Source organism: Schistocerca americana, chromosome 4 (assembly GCF_021461395.2).
Source record: "Schistocerca americana isolate TAMUIC-IGC-003095 chromosome 4, iqSchAmer2.1, whole genome shotgun sequence".
NCBI lineage: Eukaryota > Metazoa > Arthropoda > Insecta > Orthoptera > Acrididae > Schistocerca > Schistocerca americana.
In genome coordinates, this window is record NC_060122.1 from 436,699,508 (window position 1) to 436,720,382 (window position 20,875).

Genomic DNA, 20,875 nt, shown 5'->3' on the forward strand with positions numbered 1-20,875 from the left:
AAATTCAAATAAAAAAATAAGGTTAGTTTCAGAAGCAAAAGAAGTTTGTTTAGGAGTACCCCAGGGCAGTATTTTACTCTTTCTGATGTATGTCAATGATTGACAATAACAATATGATACAGCCAAAATTGTACTATATGTAGATGACACAAGTCTGATAGTGAGCGACTTTAAAAACTCGTTACAGTCAACTACTGACAAAATCGTAAAAAGTATTGAGACTTTGTTAAGTGCAAATAAACTTACACTCAATGCAAAGAAAACAAATTACATACAGTTTGGTAAAATGATTCAGGATTAAGACATTAATCTAGAACTGGATGACAGACTAATAGAGATAGTGCATTCTGCAAAAGTGTTAGGAATGCATATAGATGAAGTTATGAATTGGAAACACCATGTAAAATTTCTTACACACAGACTTAACACAGCCTGCTTTGCACTGAGAGTTATTGCAAATGTTTGCACTCTAGAAGGCATCAGAATGGCATACTTTGGATACTTTCATTCTGTTGCCTCATTTGGAATAGTGTTCTGGGCCAGCTCAAAATCTAATTTGAAAGACATTTTTATTTTACAAAAACGGGCTGTTCGAATAATTACCCACAGTCCGACACAAGCTCGCTGCAGATCTCTTTTCAAAACGTTAAGAATACTTACTCTGCCATCAGTCTATATACTTAAATGTGAACTCTTAACCAAAGCTAATGTAAGCAATCTCCACACAAATGCAGAATGTCACAACTATAACACAAGGAACAAGAATGATCTCCACATAGAACAAGTAAGAAGAATACGAACTCAGAAGCATATAAGCCACATGGCCATTAAGCTCTATAATGCACTGCCTCAGTACATTAAAGATTTAAAGGACAATACAAATTTTAAATTGGAACTTAGAAAATTTTTAATTGATAAATGTTGCTACTCAATAAATGAATATCTTGAAGACCAAGAAAATGACTACAAACTAACCTCCAAAATTTTCTATCTTCGTTTGTTTCAGCTTTTATTATACTTTACCATCTATAGTACTAGTTATATATTGTTACTGAGAAACAAATTACTATTAACCATTTATGTGGAAAGAAACTGTAAGTTTGCTGTCATTTATTATAGACAATTTCATTTTGTACATTCTATATTTTAATTTCTGTGTATGACAAATCCAATTGTAGACACTTTTATTTTGTATGTTCTATATTGTTAATTTCTATGTATGACAAATTCAATATCGTCTGTACAAAGACATAGATGCTAAATAAGTAAATAAAATAAATAAATCCAAACCATATTAACCGAACAAGGGCACCCATATCCAGGATCAAGGTGAGGCTGCTCTCAGAGGAAGGAAAAAATATACTGTAGTCAGGTGTTCTTCTTTCAGAAACTGACTTAAAAATCGGTATTATGCAGGTTTGAACATGGTCGAAACTGTAACTTTTTTATGGCTATTTACAAATCGCCATTTGTCTTCCAAAACATTAAAAATACACCATGCCCCAAGGTTATGACCTTCCTCCACACAAAGGATCATATGGGCACCCTTGCAATGAAATAAAGAACACAGCCAGAGAAATATTTGAGAAAAATCCACCTTATTCCAGAAATAAAAAATGTAAATGTCGTGTTACTAGGGCCTCCCATCAGGTAGACCATTTGCTGGGTGCAAGTCTTTTGATTTGACGCCACTTTGGTGACTTGCGCATCGATGGGGATGAAATGGTGATGATTAGGACAACACAACACCCAGTCCCTGAGCAGAGAAAATTTCCGACCCAGCCTTTTTTTTTTTTTTTTGGGGGGGGGGGGGGAGGGGGGGGAATGAAGGGCTCATCCGGGAGCACTCAGCTACCAGGGGTTGACATTCCAGAAATGAGTTTGCTGATTACTAGAAGGTAAATTCACACTTGCTATACACACAATATAACTTGGTCCTTCTCTGGAAACGGGGGAATCACAAGTCAGATGACTTCAGGCCTATAAATAATGTTTTCATATGTTTTCAACCTTAGTTACTCGACAGTACAATATGGCCTAGTATTGTAGTAGGCACTGTAAACGCACTTTGATTACAGAATGCTATCTGCAGATGTGTCTTTAAGACTGAGGTAAATTTTTCAAGAACTTTGTTTACTCTGTAAATCTCTTTCTTCTGCTCTTTACATAGGCTACTTTTCTTCAGTGTGGTTGAATCCCTCTCATATAATACTATATGATGTGAATCTAACTGTTGTGACAGTGCCACGACATTCAAAAGTGCCGCTACGTTAGTACGCGAACACGGCGATAGAGGCGCTCCGCAGCTCGGCCGAGCGCGGGAGCGCCACCTGGCTATGAACGGCGCCGGCCGCATGTCACGGCACGGCAGTCGAATGACAGATACGGAGTTAGTAACACGTAACCCGCTAGTGTTTCTACTTTTGTATATCCACGCAATTTATTAGTGATTAAAGGTTATAACACTTTTTGGCGACGAGGTCGGATTTTTTTTTTTTTTTTTCCTTGCGTTGTGGAATTGTGTGTTCGTGTCGGGGCAGACACGGAACAGCTTATGCAAGCGCTTATTGAACAACAAACACAGCTGACGGCTGCTATTCAGGCGTTGTCGACGTCGCTTACTCATCGTCTGTCTTCCTCTTCTCCGCCTCCGTTCCCTCCTTATGACGAGGCCGCTGAAGACTGGGAGGATTATGAGAAGCGTTTGCGGCAACACTTCTTGGCTTTCGGCGTTGTCGACGCTCCTATGTGTAAGTCGTTATTTCTCTCTTGGATTTCCCCACGGATCTATCAGCTGCTATCTCAGTTAGCCCCTCTGCGGGAACCTGCCTCTCTGTCCTTCCAAGAAATGTGTGACTTATTGTCTATTACCGAAAAAACACCCATGTCGTTGCCGCCCGCGTGGCTTTTTACCGGTGTCGTAAACAGCCCCATCAATCTTACCGGGCTTGGGCGGCGGAACTCCACGGTCTGAGTCGGAAATGTCAGTTTGTCACGGACACTCATCATGAGTCTTACGCTGATTCAATGGTTAGGGACGTTATTTTACGGCTTGCTCCTGATAAAGAAGTTCGGCAACGTGCCTTACAATTGCCAAACCCGTCGTTGTTGGAAGTTCTCAGCGTCGCTCAATCGTTTGAAGTGTCTCACGCTGCTGGTGCGCAAATAGACGCGTGGTGTGATGTAGGCGCTGTACAAACCACTTTCGACGCGGACAATTTGCCTGTTTCACAGGGAAACGACGATGTGGCGGCGGTGCACTCGGGTCAACAACGTCGCGTTGGGCCGCCACGCTCGCAGCGAAAACAGCAACCACCGAAGCAGGTTCGTTCCGCCCTTCCTTCTTGTCCACGTTGTTTCGTACAGCATGACAGAGCCGCGTGTCCAAAACGTTGGGCCACGTGTAATTCATGTAGGAAAAAAGGTCACATTGCTTCTGTGTGTCAGTCCCCTAAAGTTCCTGTCGACGAGGACGAGGCATCGGACATGGATGTTAACTGTGTGCTTTCTCAAACGAATAAGTTGTTTGTTACTGTTCGTGTTCTGGATAAAGACATTCGCATGCAAGTGGACACTGGCTCTGCAGTAACTCTCATTAATTCTCGCACGTATTTGGAGTTGGGCTCCCCTCCCTTGTCTCCAGTTACGCGAAATCTACGAACGTATAATAAGCAGAAAATTCCTATCGTTGGCCAGTTTGATGCTTCCACTGCCTACAAGTCTGTTGTTAGGCCCCTCACGTTTTATGTGGTGGATCATGCGGGCACTGAAAACCTGTTCGGTTATGATGCTTTCCAGTTGTTCGGGTTCTCCATTGATGATGATGTGCACCTCATATCTGAGGACATTCCATATCAACAGCTGGATGGCTTGTGTTCTGAATTCTCGTCCGTGTTCTCTGCTGGTCTGGGTCGTGCCAAGGATTTTGAAGCCCACATTACTCTTAAACCTACGGCTCGCCCTAAGTTTTTCCGGGCACGCCCTATTCCGATGGCGTTGCGTGCACCTGTCAAAGCTGAGATAGACAGGTTAACAGATTCGGGATTCTCCTTCCTGTTACCTCCAGCGAATGGGCATTGCCCGTCGTGGTGGTTTCTAAACCAAACGGGAGTCTGCGATTGTGTGGTGATTTTAAAGCCACTGTCAACGCTCAAAGCTTCATTGACACTTATCCTCTTCCCCGTCCTGAGGAGTTATTTACCAAGCTCGCTGGGGGCCAGTTCTTTTCCAAACTTGACGTATCAGAGGCGTACCATCAGTTGCCGTTGGATGCATCTTCCAAGGAATTTCTCGTCATCAACACTCCTTGTGGGTTGTATCAGTACCAGCGGTTACCATTTGGCGTCGCTAGCGCGCCGGCCATTTTTCAGCGGTTTTTGGAACAGCTCACGGCTTCCGTTCCCGGCTGCATCAACTACCTGGATGACATTGTTGTCACGGGGGCCTCCACTGAGGAGCACCTTCGCAATTTGCGTTCCCTGTTTCGGGTTCTGCATTCAGCTGGGTTGAAGTGCAATCTGGGCAAGTCACAGTTCTTCCAACCCTCCATTGTGTATCTTGGTTTCCACTTGTCCCGTGAGGGTATACGTCCTCTACGACAGCACGTTGCGGCCATTACCGCCCTACCCCGGCCGTCTACGGTCAAAGAACTTCAGGCGTTTCTAGGCAAGGTTGCTTATTATCACAAATTCATTCCCTCCGCGGCGGCGGTGGCTCATCCTCTGCATCAGCTGTTACGCAAAAACGATCCTTTCTGTTGGTCCGCCGAGTGTGAGAAGGCTTTTGTCTGCCTGAAGGCTCATTTGCAGTCGGCGCCTTGTCTTGCCACATTTCGTCCGGGTCAGCACTTGGTTCTGGCGACTGACGCGTCACAGTATGGCCTAGGGGCTGTTCTCGCCCATCGGTATGAGGATGGGTCGGAACGACCCATCGCCTACGCTTCCAAGACCCTCAACGATGCCCAACGGCGTTACTCTCAAATAGAAAAGGAGGCGCTCGCTATCATTTATGCTCTAAAAAAGTTCAGCGTTTTTTTGTATGGTTCTAAGTTTCACCTCATCACCGACCACAAGCCGCAGGTCTCTCTGTTCAGCCCCTCGGCGTCGCTTCCGGATAAGGCAGCTCACCGCCTGCAACGTTGGGCCTTATACTTGTCTCGTTTTCGCTATGAGATTCACTATCGCCCCACGGCCCAGCACGCCAACGCTGACGCGTTGTCGCGTTTGCCGATGGGCCCCGACCCGGTTTTCGATCGAGATGAACTACTCTGTTTCCACATTGATGAGTAAGAACGTCGTGCGGTCGAGGGTTTTCCACTTACAGGTTCGCAGGTCGCGTCGGCTACTGTGTGGGACCCGGTCCTACGTCAGGTGATCGGTTTTGTTCAGCGGGGTTGGCCGGACGGGACCAAGAGCCGGGCGTAGGATCCCCTTCGCAACTATCGTGCCTTGCGCCTTCGTCTGTCTGTTCGTGAGGGTGTTGTTCTTCTGGCCACGGATGGCGCATCTCCACGGGTTGTGGTGCCCGCCTCTCTTCGCAAAGATGTTCTCAAAATCTTGCATGAGGGCCATTGGGGGATTTCTCGGACTAAGTCCCTGGCCCGCAGGCACATTTATTGGCCCGGTATTGATTCGGACATCGCCCACATGGTCGCTGCGTGTGATCAGTGTGTTCAACAACTGGCTGCGCCTCGTACTCTGCTCTCTCCGTGGCCTGATCCGGCGCAGCCGTGCGAACGGGTGCACGCTGACTTTGCCGGCCCCTTCCTCGGCACTTATTGGCTACTGTTGATTGACGCCTTCTCGAAGTTTCCGTTTGTTGTTCGATGTCCATCGCCCACCACTGCGGCGACGACGCTGGCTTTGTCCAAAATCTTTGCGCTAGAAGGTCTTCCATCCATGATTGTCACGGACAATGGCCCTCAGTTCTCTTCGCAGGCCTTCCGTGATTTTTGTACTGGACAAGGGATTCATCATGTTACAGCACCGTCCTTCCATCCGCAATCGAATGGTGGGGGGGGGGGGGGGGGGGGTCGAGCACCTTGTCCGCACTTTCAAAAGCCAAATGAAAAAATTCCTTAGTGATTTTTCCACAGATGATGCTCTGTTGCAATTTCTGAGTTCTTATCGCTTCACGCCTCTGGGTGATCGCAGCCCTGCTGAACTCTTGCATGGCCGCCAACCGCGCACTCTACTGCACCTGCTTCACCCTGTCAGGCCTTGTACTGTGTCCCCTAGTGCGGGAAAATACCCGGTGGGCGCCGACGTGTAGGCACGGGGGTATGGATCTCGCCCTAAATGGATTCCAGGGGTGGTCCAGGTTCTTCGCGGCCGCCGGCTTTGTGAAATACGTACGGACGACGGCATGGTTGTTCGCCATTACGACCAGATGCGCCCACGAGTGGTGGCCACGCCGGTACCACCGCCCCTTCTTTCGTCTCCACCAGCCCGAGAAGCCAGTCCTGTCGCTGCTGCCGATCTTCCGGGCGTGTTGCTGCCGCCGCCGCCGTCGCTACCGCTTCCGAGTACGCCGGAACCGGCCCCAGTCGCGACGCCGCCTTCTCCGGGACCCATCTCGCTGGAGCACACCCCCAGGTCCACGACACCTATGGATGCTGCTCTGGAGTTTTCACCCATCATCTCGTCCAGGAGGCACGTTCCACGCGCAAGCTTCCGTCCTGGACATTTTCGACCATACTCTCGAGTTTCTCCGCGGGATCTTCTCGGGGCCTCCCAAGAGGCCATGGATGTCTCCGCGCTGTCCGTGTCCAAGGAAGTGAGTGCTTTTTTTTTTCAACGGGGGGAAAAGTGTTGTGACAGTGCCACGACATTCAAAAGTGCCGCTACGTTAGTACGCGAACACGGCGATAGAGGCGCTCCGCAGCTCGGCCGAGCGCGGGAGCGCCACCTGGCTATGAACGGCGCCGGCCGCATGTCACGGCACGGCAGTCGAATGACAGATACGGAGTTAGTAACATGTAACCCGTTAGTGTTTCTACTTTTGTATATCCACACAATTTATTAGTGATTAAAGGTTATAACACTAACTGTTCATGTTATTTTATTGTCAGCACTAAACTATACTATTTGAAATGATCCGAAGCTGGACAACTATAACATTCACTAGGTTTCTATATGAGAGCTAACAGAAAATCAGTGTTACACCTATGGATGTAGGCCTAAGACATTTTGAGTCTCCATTTATTTTGAATAACTTTAGTAATATTCATCCCAACCGTTCGATGAAAATTAAGATATTGCCAACCAGTGCCTTGTAAACTGTCAGTCTGCTAGCTTATGTATTTCCAGATCTACATTTGGCACAATGCTCAAAGACCTATTCAGCCCAATATTCATAACCTTTAGTGCTTGAAAGTTGTATGTTCCTTATTCTCTAGAATTGTAAATTGAAGTGGAAACTATGTTTCCCTAAACTTCATATTGTTTGATACAAGCGAAAAGAAAAAATCTTGAGAATGAGAAGCACAATTGAAATTATTGGTACTTGCCTTGATTTGGGTTTGTTTCATTTAAACAGGTAGAGAAAACAACCCTCTGTTGACACACCAAAACTAAATTCATTGTGCAGTAGTACCTCTCCCTATCATTTTATGAAAACCGGTCAATACCCTTGAAGAGTACTGTATTTTATGGACCTTAAGACTCTACAGACTACAAGATGCACCTTCATCTTCAAGCAATTTAAAAAAATAACATTTTTGTTATTATATTGTAAAACAAGGCTAAAAAAAATCTTATTTTCTAAAACAAAACTGACCTTTAAAATCCCTGAAAATCATCTTAATTTCCTTCTTCATCTTCTTCTTCATTGCCATTGTTGTTCTTTCCATATACAAAATGGTCTTCACTGCCATCGAGAGCATTATTTAAGCTGCACTTCTTGAAAGATTTAAAATGTCTTCTCTGACTCTAGACCATGACTGTTTTAATCACTGACACACTTGTTTGATTGTAGGTTGTTTTAGAGCTCTATTCGGTGTGAATTCATGTGGGTTTCTTTCATCATTCATTTTTTCCAGTTCTCGTGTACACTTATGGTATATTTATCGAGACATAAAGAGGTTGCAATTGTGAAGTAAGTCCCCCCAGGATAACAGCAAGCTCTGTAGTTTTCTGTCTTGGTTTCTAATTTCAAAGGATTTTTCAAATAACTTCTAAACTGATCCAGCACAAGAAGAGAACTCTTCAATAAAGCCACACTCTGTTCATCCATAATTTCATACCAGTCTTGTCCATCCAACTTTGGTCATGTACGTGTGAACAACACCTGGCGGTATTTCAGAAGATTTTGGCATTGTCTTGCACTTGAAAATGATCATTGCATTAAGTTTAGTACTGTCAGTACAACACGAAAGGACAACAGTGTAATGCATTTGTTGTGTCCACTTGTGTTTAAAGCTAAAGTTTTAGCACCTTTCATGGCAACAACTCCATTACACGGCATATGAAATGTCAGAGGAATTTCATCCATATTCGCTGTATGGCTTAGTCCCACACTGGTTTTTCTTCGATGTTGAATAATAAAATGATGGAAAGACAGTATTTTCTCTTCATACTCATGAGACATTTTCTGAGAGTTTTTAGTTCTGGCTCACATGCTAAGTCCGTGATGCTTCATAAACCTGTAGCACGTCTGTTAAGTTCCACTGTGACGCTAACTTACTAGTGTGTTTTTGAATCATCTTTTTATTAATTCCAGTGCCATTTTGACAGAGTCCTTGAATCCATTTCAGTAGGCCATCTTCTAGTTTTTACCGTTTTGTATTCACTTCTCTATTTGCACTTTTAGTCTTCCTCATTTTTTTCATTTCTTCTTTACCAGCCTGCCAATCACAAATCGTTTTTTCTGTTGGTGGATGGCCGAAATGCTGCTCAGCTGCCCTGTTTCCATGTTCTTTTGCATAGGTCTATGCTATTACTTCCAATTTATAACCATCATATGACTATCTCTTATTTTTTTCCATTATGAAACTAGTTACTAACAAAAATATTGTACTGTTACCGATAACAAAAGTCACTTTCACTTCACTTTTGCTACCTGTTGAATCCAATGTTGCCAGGTAGAGTTAAATTTCTCATGGCATTGAATAAATGGCCATTTTTAAGACTGTCAGGAATTTTAAATCAAATGCTGGACATTTTTCTATTAATTTTGAGTATAAGATGCGCTGAATTTTGGAAGCAATTTTTCAAAGTGAAAAGTGCACCTTATAGTCCATAAAATACGGTACTAGGAGACCATGTACTAGGTCTCTGTTAGACACAAACTCTTCATGAATTAGTGATCCAAATATTTTGTCATTTGGCCTCCAGTGCTTGCCACTGGAAGATTAAATGTGGTGCAGTTTCATCCCTCACACAGTTTGCACTTTGGAGCTTCTTTCTCTATACCCACTGTGTGCAGGTCTCCCCTGAAGTTCCCATGGCCACACATTAAACCTACCATGAATTTAATCTGCCTGCTGTTCAATATTGCAGAACGTCTCTTAAAACTTGATTTTGACATCATTAGCTTGTGATATTTTGGTTTTCTGATTTTTAGTCAAATATTCTGTGTGCTACCTTCTGATCCAGCCATGTAATTTAGATTTTACTGTCACCATAGTGATAGTTAAGACAGGTTCCTGCCCAACAAACGGAGTCATCATGCGTATTCTGGCCAAGAACTTTTAGCATTTTGCACCCCTGTCAGCAACTGTGATAGACTAATTTATTGAAAAATCCGCCTCAGTTGCGAAAATTTTCTGGTCTTGACCCAGGTTTTGCCTAGAATAATATAGCCTTCTTAAGAAGTATAAAATTACTATAACATGCCAGAGTAAGACACAGTCAACATTAAAAATTAGAACCTATAGTACTGTGGTATCATGTCGAATTAAAACTAACTCGACATCGTAGCATGGTACTATAGGCTCTAATTTTTAATGCTGACTGTGCCTTACTCTGGCATGTTATAGTAATTTTATGCTTCTGAAGAAGGCTAGATCATTCTAGGCGAAACCTGGGTCAAGACCAGAAAATTTTCACAACTGAGGCGGGTTTTTCAATATACTTTTCCTATCCTGGCCTGTTTATTGGCTGTTCATTGCCACTAATTCCAGAATGACCAGCAACCAACAGCAGGTTTACTTTGTTGGTTTCCCCTATTCTCACAAGTGCGTTTGGACATTCTGCAATGATATTTGATCTTACTACAGGGGCTGATGAGACTTTGGGGCTGCTTGGCTGTCTGAATGAATATAGATGCTACAATCTGTGCAGCATCCTGAGTTGATTCTTCCTCTGTGCACATTCGAATTGTGAATATCTCTGCCTGGAATACTGTACCCAGTTTCTCTAGAGAGACTGCCCTCTTTAGTCTAGGCTATATCCCATATGCCCTGGCCCGAGCACCTTTGTCTGTTGTTGACCCGTTACTAAACCAAAATATGCCTCATGGATGGTATCATAATTCATTCTTCCACTGCTTCATACTTCCATTTGTTACACTGAAAGATTTATTGAAGCAGCTGGAAGCGGTTGTTTAGTCAGCCAATATTTCCCTGATCATTCCTATAGTTACTGTATGCCCCTGCAGCTGTTCCAGTTGTAACCCAAAGATATACTGGGGCATGTCCAGCATGGTCTCCATCCAAGCAGTGTATGTACAGCTAATTCCACCTGTTATGGCTTAGCAGACCAATCTCTGCACCTTTCCAAGCTCTTTAGCAACTGCCTTTTCTTTTGCTTTATTTTACCATGGTGTAGCCCTGTAAATTACTTGCCTCATTACAGAGATGCATATCCAGTACATGCTTCTGGGATTTCGAACCAAGTTGTTAGCACAGGCTCTTCAAGTGAACATTAGAGTGCCTTTTTCCCTAGAACCTGTAGTCTTTATATGATGAGCTAATGTTAGTTTCACATCGAAGGTTACCCCTAGGTACATTGCTAACCCCTCTGCTGATAGAATTTCCTCAAAGACTTAAGATCGCAGTACGTGTCCTGGATATGTTTCCTTGTTAATGGTACTACGACAGTTTTCCTAGGTCTGACCCTTAACTCCTGTTTTCTACACCAGTTTTGCACATTGTTCAGAGTGCTTGTACCATTGTTCTAGTAGCACTAGCAAATGTGCCAAGTATTACAATGACTTAAGTCGTCTATGCATCATTGGCAAAAGTAACCTCTAGCATTTAACTCCTTCATCATCTCATTCATCAACAGGTGCCACGTAGTGGGGTCCCTTTCTAATGGTGTTGATCACGATTTTCACATACATATGGTAGCTTCTACCTTTCATCTATGAGTCGTGGTCTTAATCCACCTACCTAAAATGGTCTTAATGGCATGCTCTCCTGCAGTTTTACCTATGAATTTGAAGGTTGTATTGCTACAAGTCCATTCAATACCCAGCAAAATACAGAGCATTTCCCTCAAAATGTAGAGCTGATTTGCCTGGGTCATATGTATGTTGGTTTTCACGTACAGGAACCTCAGTTAACCTCCTTTCCCTAACAAGCACATTAACTAGTTTTTCTGCTGTCTTTAAAAGTCTTCATAGTTCTTCAACCATTAGAATGAACCCTGCTGATAAACTAACTCTAAACAGTCTGCATAGGAGTCTGATTAATCCCTCTTCTGCTTGTTAGAGTAGAAACTGACAAATTTCATTTGAGTCTGTTAACATGAATGGTAGAAATGTTTCCACCACCTACTGGATCTTCTTGAAATCAACACATTGTCTGGCATATTCCCAATTCCATCATTGGTTACCTGTAAATCAGTACCTCACAGGGACTGAATCTTGGTCTGTAGCATCTGCCAAGGGCCTTGAGGGAAGTGAATCTTGAAGAGCATACCTAGCATCTCATGTACTGTAGTTATACACCCACAATCCCCCTTTCTAATTGTGCATTATGAATTTTTTGCTATTCTTGTGAAGATTTTATGAAGTCTGGTCTGTGCCATCCACTTTCTCACAAAATACCTTCTAAATTGATTATTTTGCTTGCTTAATCAAGATTGTATTTGGAAAGAGCCTTCCAATATTGTACCCATTGTCCTTTCTGTGTTGCACAATTGAACAGTCTTCTTACCTGCCTCCTTTACAATTCAATATCATTGTTATGCCAGGTACATTCCTGTGTGTGCAATTAGTGGTGATTGGACAGTTTTATAAGTACAAAGCTATATGCTGAGGTGATAAAAGTCAAGGGATAGCAATTTACACTTATACAGATGCCATATACAAGGTGTAAACAGGCAGTGCATTGGCAGAGTTGTCATTTGGACTCAGGTGATTTATGTGAAAAGATTTCCAATGTGATTATGGCTGCATATTGGGAATTAACAGACTTGAATGTGAAATGGTAGTTGAAGCTTGATGCATGGGACATTCCATTTCAGAAATCATTAGGGAATTCAATGTACCAAGATCCACAGAGTCAAGAGTGTGCCAAGAATGCCAGATTTTAGGCATTATCTCTCACCATAAACAATGCAGTGGCTGATGGCATTCACTTAATGACTAAGAACAGGAGCATTGATACAATTGTCAGTACTGACAGACAAGAAGCACTGCATGAAATAGTCACCAAAATCAATGTAGAATATACGACAAATGTATCCATTAGGACAGTGTATCAAAATATGGCATTAATGGGCTATGACAACGAGTACCTTTGCCAATGCCATAATATTGCCTGCAGTGCCTCTACTGGGCTGTGACCATATCAGTTGGACTATAGATGACTGGAAAACAATGAACTGGTCAGATAAGTCCCAGTTTCAGTTGGTATGAGTTATAATAAGTTTCAAGTGTGGTGCAGAACCTGTGAAGCCATAGACCCAAGTTGTCAAGAAGGCTCTGTGCAACCTGGCGGTGACTCCATATTGGTGTGGGTTATGTTTATATGGAATGGACTGATTCAAAATGGTTCAAATGGCTCTGAGCACTATGGAACTTAACATCTGAGGTCATCAGTCCCCTAGACTTAGAACTACTTAAACCTAACTAACCTAAGGACATCACACACATCCATGCCCGAGGCAGGATTCGAACCTGCGACCGCAGTGATCGCACGGTTCCGAACTGAAGTGCCTAGAACCGCTTGGCCACAGCGGCTGGCTGGACTGATTCCTCTGGTCCAAATGAACTGATAATTGACTGGAAATGTGTATGCTAAGCTGTTTGGAGGCCATTTATAGCCATTCGTAGACATTATGTTCCCAAACAACAATGGAATTTTTATGGATGACAATGTGCCATGTCATCAGACCACAACAGTTCATGATTCTGGACAATATGAGCGAATGATTTGGCCACCCAGATCATCTGATATGGGATTTAATTGAGAGGTCAGTTCATGTACAAAATCCTGCACCAGAAATATTTTTGCAATTATGGACGGCTATAGAGCCAGTCTGGCTCAATATTTCATTGACTTGTTGAGTCATTACCACATTGAATTTCTGCACTGCACTGGGCAAAAGGAGATCAGTCATGATATTGCCAGGTACCCCACGACTTTTGTCACCTCATTGCAATGGTAGATGTTACATTGTCTGCCATTTCCTCTAAGTCTATTGGATTGGTGACTGAAGTTTTTATTTTATGAGTTTAGGTCTGCACTATGTGAGTCCCAGTCTATTTTCCTGGGATTCCTATAGGTTTTCAACACTTTTTTCAAGCCCATGTACCACTGTCTGACATAACTGTTTATTAAGATGGTTTGGAAAGGTATGTCAGTTACATACTTCTTCCCCTCTATTTATGAAGGTAGGCTTCTTCCCCGAATCCAAGATCTCTAGATTGCTCTCCAAAAGTTATTCAAGTAGGTAATCACTCCTGCTGTTGGTGTCACTGATTCCTCACACCAGGATTGAGTACTAGCATCACAGTCGAGTAGTTGTTTATACAGCTGCAGGCAGCTGTCTACTAATGTCCCACCGAGCGAGGTGGTACAGTGGTTAGACACTGGGCTCACATTCGGAAGGACGACGGTTCAATCCCGCATCCGGTCATCCTGATTTAGGTTTTCCATGATTTCCCTAAATCACTCTAGGCAAATGCCGGGATGGTTCCTCTGAAAGGGCACAGCCGACTTTCTTCCCCATCCTTCCCTAATCCGATGAGACCGATGACCACGCTGTCTGGTCTCCTTCCCCAAACCAATCAACCAACCAACTAATGTCCTCACTTCCTGGGAAGGAGGAACGTTGTCCTCATAAGGAAAGTAAGCTGAGGCCAGAACAAATTTCCTCATGCTTCATCCCTCATGTTGTTTCACCCTGGTAGTCATTAAATCCCTGGAGCAGGAGTTTACCATCAGCATGAATGAAATCCCATTCTTAACATGAATACATGTTCTGAGTCTTTAGATTTCTAGTGTAAAACTTACCTCCAGTTCCTCTTTGGCCTGATGTGGCCCCTGTAGAGGAGCAGTCAAGTGAAAATGTGACAGATAGAAAAAAGGAAGTAAAATTTTCATTGTTTCAAAAATAACCACCATAACTGTTAATATATTTAGTCCACTGTTAGACAAGATGGTCAGTTCCTTCATGGAAAAATGTTTGCAGTTGCCTGTAGGACCATGATTGTACCCAGGAGTGTACCTCTTTGTTCGAAGCAAATCAACAACCACAGAAGTCTTTCTTCAGGGCTCCAAAAATATGGGAATTGCATGGGGAGGGATTGAGACTGTGTAGAGGATGTGTGAGCATTTCCCAAGGAAAGTTCTGCAGTGTATAGCCCTCTAAACAAGCTCCTCTTGCTGTGAGGTGGTGTTATAAGTGGATGTCCCTTTTGTATTACCAGCATCCTAAATACTGAGACAGCTTTACTTATAGGTCCATTGCCCTGTTTCCTGCCTTAGCTCATTTGGATCCAATTATCCTAGGAAATGGGAGTAATGGACTCATTCCTTGTTTTGTTCATCCCTGTCTTGGAAGTAAAAGGGGTCTGTTCATCCTTTTTAATCTGAGACAGTCTTTTCTAAGAAGTATTAGGAAATATTAGGTTCAAGACTTTTAATTGTGTCCACTTGTTCTTAGGAAGACTTCATTGCCTTTCTTCTCTCTTTGGTCTCTTAAAAGTATCCTCCCATGAACCCAAGACAAGTTTTTGATCTTGGTGTAGTCCAATTTCTCCATGATATTTTCCACTCCTCGGATGGGTCTACCCCCAGTCCATTGGCGGAAACAGCTTCTGTTGGTTCAACATCTGATGATTGGGTTTTTGAGGCATCATCAAGTCCCGCAGTTCTTAAATCTATTTCTGTGTTCTCCATTTTGGTCACATGAGAATTGGGGATATATCTTGTTGACACCATCAGAGTCCCATACCATTGAAAGCCTCACTGCTCGGGGAGGTCAGCAGGTACCTCTGTGGCTCCATTCAAATCACATTTTCTATGCAACATACACCTTCAGTATGGATCACATCATAAATTGGGGAAAAGGGCTATGAAAAAGGAACATGAAAAGAGTGTGGGTAGAGATGGTTCATTGTGGGGCATGCTTCATTGGATTCATCTGCTGAGACCTGTCCAGCTATGCCACTGCTAGCATAACAAACTTTTCCCCCCACAAAGCCATTGGTACAATAAGGTGATGTCCATGGAGAGGACTTGTCTTGACAGTATGTTGAGATCAGTCTTTTTTGTTCATGTTTCTTCCCCATGTTTCCCAGGTCCTTAATTTAGGTATTACAAAGTTTGATTTTGGATATGATTGTTTCAATGAACAAATTGTTTCTTGCAATTTCCAATAAAAGTTTTCTTCTTGTCTGTATTGAAATTTTCATCATCATTGTAATACATGGGTGATTATCTGTCACATCTTGCAGTGCTTGTGTCTGACCTTCAACTTCAACCACTCACTTATTACACTTATCCTCCACAGTCCTGATGATCTGACCAAAGTATGACACACCCCCAAAATCTTCCTAATGCAGGTAGGCAACAATGGGTGATAAAGGGCTCCTCATCACAACTCCATTTGTCTGTTCACAGAACAAGTGATTGAACAAAAAGTAAGTGGAAGTCAACAGATGTTGAAATATGTTCATTAATTTTACATAAAACTTAACCTCAGTTAACCATTATGAGTTGGTCACAGAAATTTGAGTGAAGAGAGAGATGCCACATCAAAACTTACTATAATATCAGAGTCATTTAAACGCAGCTCCTCTTATTGACATAAGATATTCATTGAGTGTTAATGTGATGCATGCACCAACTTACTGCTCGGCGTTGAACAGATTTAAGGTGTTCTGCTCCATCATATGTTGAAGCACCAACAATGGAATACCCACACAGGAAAGTTGTGTGTAAGTTGGTAGGAGTTTTATATCTTCTAAAGAAACTGGGGGATTGTGTGAGTATAGAGTTCTGTTTATGGCATTCTGTGCGTTTTTCCATACACACTTACAATATGGAATACTACTTTGGGGAAACTCTGATGGGGCAAAAGAAGTCTTTCTGTGGTAGAAGAAAGCCACAACATGTAGTTTTGGTTCAGTACTGTAACTTAACTCTTTGCACACAAAACTTTGTCGAGCACAAAATACTTACAGTCCCCAGTCTATACATACTCCATGTACTTATGCGGATACTCAAAGTACTTATGCACACCAAACAGAATGTCCAACATGTGAAATTAGATCAGATATGCACACATATGGAACTAGAAACAAAAACTTACTAGAAATTCCTTGGACTCGATTAAGAAAAGTCAAAAGTAATTTTTTACATGATGGCAAAATATTTTTCAACAGCATACCATAAAACACAAGGGAACAGCATGGAAATGAATTTAAAATGGTGATACAGTGGTACCGGTAGTTGAAAGAAAAGGCATTTTATAACACAAATGACTTTGTAGAAAATGAAAAAAGGATATCCTTTTACTACAACTTAATTTGTAGTCTACATAATTTGTATAACAAAATCAAATATGAGGTGAGTATATGATAAGTAATATATATGTAATAATATTTATATACATAAATTATTTGAATATGGTAATTATTTATGTACTTATAATGTCTTATACAACATTAGAGTTGTTTACAGCCAAATAATTCAGTTTGAATCTGAGATTGAGTTGTCTCTTTGTTGATAGAGAGGCATGAGCACACATCTTCTATACGATTGTTACACACTGATTGCTTACCCTGTTACTGTATACTTTTCGCGGATGATGCTGTAGTATACAGAGAAGTTGCAGCATTAGAAAATTGTAGCGAAATGCAGGAAGATCTGCAGCGGATAGGCACTTGGTGCAGGGAGTGGCAACTGACCCTTAACATAGACAAATGTAATGTATTGCGAATACATAGAAAGAAAAAATCCTTTATTGTATGATTATATGATAGCGGAACAAACACTGGTATCAGTTACTTCTGTAAAGTATCTGGGAGTATGCGTGCGGAACGATTTGAAGTGGAATGATCATATAAAATTAATTGTTGGTAAGGCGGGTACCAGGTTGAGATTCATTGGGAGAGTCCTTAGAAAATGTAGTCCATCAACAAAGGAGGTGGCTTACAAAACACTCGTTTGACTTATACCTGAGTATTGCTCATCAGTGTGGGATCCGTACTAGATTGGGTTGACGGAGGAGATAGAGAAGATCCATAGAAGAGCGGCGCGTTTCGTCACAGGGTTATTTGGTAAGCATGATAGCGTTACGGAGATGTTTAGCAAACTCAAGTGGCAGACTCTGCAAGAGAGGCGCTCTGCATCGCGGTGTAGCTTGCTTGCCAGGTTTCGAGAGGGTGCGTTTCTGGATGAGGTATCGAATATATTGCTTCCCACTACTTATACCTCCCGAGGAGATCACGAATGTAAAATTAGAGAGATTAGAGCGCGCACGGAGGCTTTCAGACAGTCGTTCTTCCCGCGAACCATACGCGACTGGAACAGGAAAGGGAGGTAACGACAGTGGCACGTAAAGTGCCCTCCGCCAGACACTGTTGGGTGGCTTGCAGAGTATAAATGTAGAAATGTAGATGTAGATTAAATAAACTTTATTTTTCATCATTGTAAATTCCCTCATTTTACAAGACATTTGGAAATATTAAACTAAAACTCAGTATCTACAGTCTAGATGCAGAGCATTTACTGTCTTTAAAATCATCTTCCATCTTTACCACATGTTAGTCTTCATCAGCTTTTTTTCTGAGGGAATGTAGTTATAAGTCATTACAGTGGAGTTTCATGTGATGCCTATTGTTTATAATTAAATTTATCTTTCACTTCCATAGATCCCAAGAAAAACCTAACCATGTTCTCTAAAATATTTTAACCTTTTGTTTTGCTTGTTATCTGATGAGCAAACATTCAGTATATCACCCACTTGAATTATGTGCAAAGCAAAATCCAAATTTTACACTGATAATTCTGACTAATGTGATTAAAAAAGCTTACTTTTTATTCTTTTTTGGTATTTTATGGCATCCTACTGAACACACAACGTCTTGCTTAACATGTATGTTTATACTTACATTATGACAACACTTTTCAGATATGTCTATAATTAGTAAAGAAATTTTCATTTCAGATAATTACTGTGTAATTTTGTAACATTTCAACTTTCTTAGGTTCAAACAATCAAGAGTACATTGATTTTATGGAAAAGAATTATAAGCCTGGCTTCACCTACCAAGACTTCGCCAGCGATTTCACTGCAGAATTTTATGATCCAGAAGAATGGGCAGAACTGTTCCAGAGCTCTGGTGCAAAGTAAGTAGGCTGCTCTAAATCTTCAAGCATGAACCAGTGACAGACAATGATTATGTAAAATAATGATATCTTTATTCATAATGAATGCAGCAAATATAAAATGATATGATTATGTCAGAATTAAGGCTAAAAATAGCAAATTAATGAAAATGAGTACTTGTTTAAATTCTCATAGTGAGGGACCTTCACTTCCTCCTCTTGTTGATTTGGATTCCTGGATGACATATGTTCTACTTTATTATCTTTGTATGTTATAATGAACAAAATGCTAGCACAAAATTTAATCTATCGCACGATAAATTCATATAATTACTTGAAAATAGCTTTCAGCATAAGCTGATCAGAAAGGACACTAAACAGCCATGTAAAAAAACCATGGATCACTAGAAGAATTAAAGTATCTTGTGAAAGGAAAAAGGAAATGTATATTTTGGCAAGAACAGGTAGGGACCCTGCAGTGGTTGCACACTACTAGAACTGCTCAAAATTACTGAGAAAGTTTGTTAAAAATGATGGAAGATGCACATAATGTCCGAAATTAGTAATTCTGACAACAGATGTACCGTTATATGGAATGTAGTGAAACAAGAGATGGGACAACCAGCCACAGAACAAGACATCACTGTTGGACTGAATGGTAGGGCTATATATGATGCGTCACAAGTAGCAAATGTATTTAATAATCATTTCTTAAATGTAGTGGAAAGCAAGGTGACAAACAGTTCAAGAGAAAAATTGCAGCAGTATGTTCAAAACATGACTCTCATAAATTCAGTCATATGTATTTGTTACCAACTTCTCTTTTTTAAAATTAAGAATATAACATTTTCACTCAAAAATAAAAGCTCATCTGGTTTTTATAGTGTTTCCAATAAAGTACTAAAGATTTGTTCCCATATAACAAGCCCAGTCTTACCTGAAATATGTAATGCATCACTAACGCAAGACATTTTTCCAGAGTCACTGAAGTATACGGTTGTTAAATCACTCTTTAACATAGCCAATAAGAGACATACAAATAACTACTGACCTGTTTTGCTGCTGGTATCATTTTGCAAAATTTTTGAGGTGATATATTCTAGAATAGTATCTTATCAACAATCATATCCTCAGCAAATCACAGTTTGGTTTGAGAAGGGTTGCTCTGTTAATAATGCCATTTACATGTTTATTCACCATAGCTTACAAGCATTCAATACTAAAATAGCACTGGTTGGTATTTTCTGCAAACAATCTAATGCATTTGACTGTGTGAATGGTAGTATTTCCAAGACAAAGTTTTATGGGAATGATGGTATAGCTAACCAATGGATTGATCATATTTAACCAAAAGAATTCAACCAATATAGTCTGGTGATATAACTCTGACTGAGGAGATATCACATATGTGGTTTCCCAAGGCTCAGTCCTAGGCCCACTACTGTTCCTCATATATATAAATCATCTTTTTTCTAATGTACAACAAGCAGAATCAGTTCTTTTTGCAGATGACACTAATATTGTAATCTACTGAAGCATACATACAGAAACAGAAGAAATAGGTAACAAAGTTATTAAGTCTCATTGAATGGTTTTCTGCAAATGTTGTCACCCTCAATTTCAAAAAGAATCAATATAGTGGAGACACTGTGTCGCAGATAGCCACAACAAAAAGACTGTCACAAATGAAGCTTTCAGCCATTAAGGTCTTTGTCAACAATAGACGACAGACACACACACACACACACACACACACACACACACACACACACACACACACACACACACACACATGCAAACGCAACTCACACACATGACTGCAGTCTCAGGCAACTGAAACCACACTGTGAGCAGCACCACCAGTGCATGATTTCGACAGCTGCCACCTGTTCCATACCAGCATACCAAGAAGTCTCTTCTGTACAGCCACCCATGGTCATCACATCTGCAGTGATGAGCGGCCCCTCTTGAAATATACCAAGGGTCTCCCTGAAGCCTTCATAGACCGTAATTATCCTCTCAAACTTGTACAAAAACATGTCTCCTATGCCTTATCTTTCCAGTCTCCCACTACCTCCCAAAGTCTCAATGTCCGGCCACAAAGGAGCATTCCTCTTGTAATTCAGTACCACCCAGGTCTGGAGCAACTGA

The 20,875-nt window shown here is 41.7% G+C and overlaps 1 protein-coding gene across 1 annotated transcript in view; it reads left to right on the forward strand.

Annotated features, from left to right (window-relative positions):
- The window catches only part of LOC124613045 (alpha-L-fucosidase), a 116,829-nt gene that overhangs the window by 18,228 nt on the left and 77,726 nt on the right, over positions 1-20,875 (forward strand). The window contains exon 2 of the mRNA XM_047141618.1: positions 18,604-18,745. Coding sequence (XP_046997574.1) covers positions 18,604-18,745 — 142 coding nt within the window. The remainder of the gene's footprint in view (positions 1-18,603; positions 18,746-20,875) is intronic.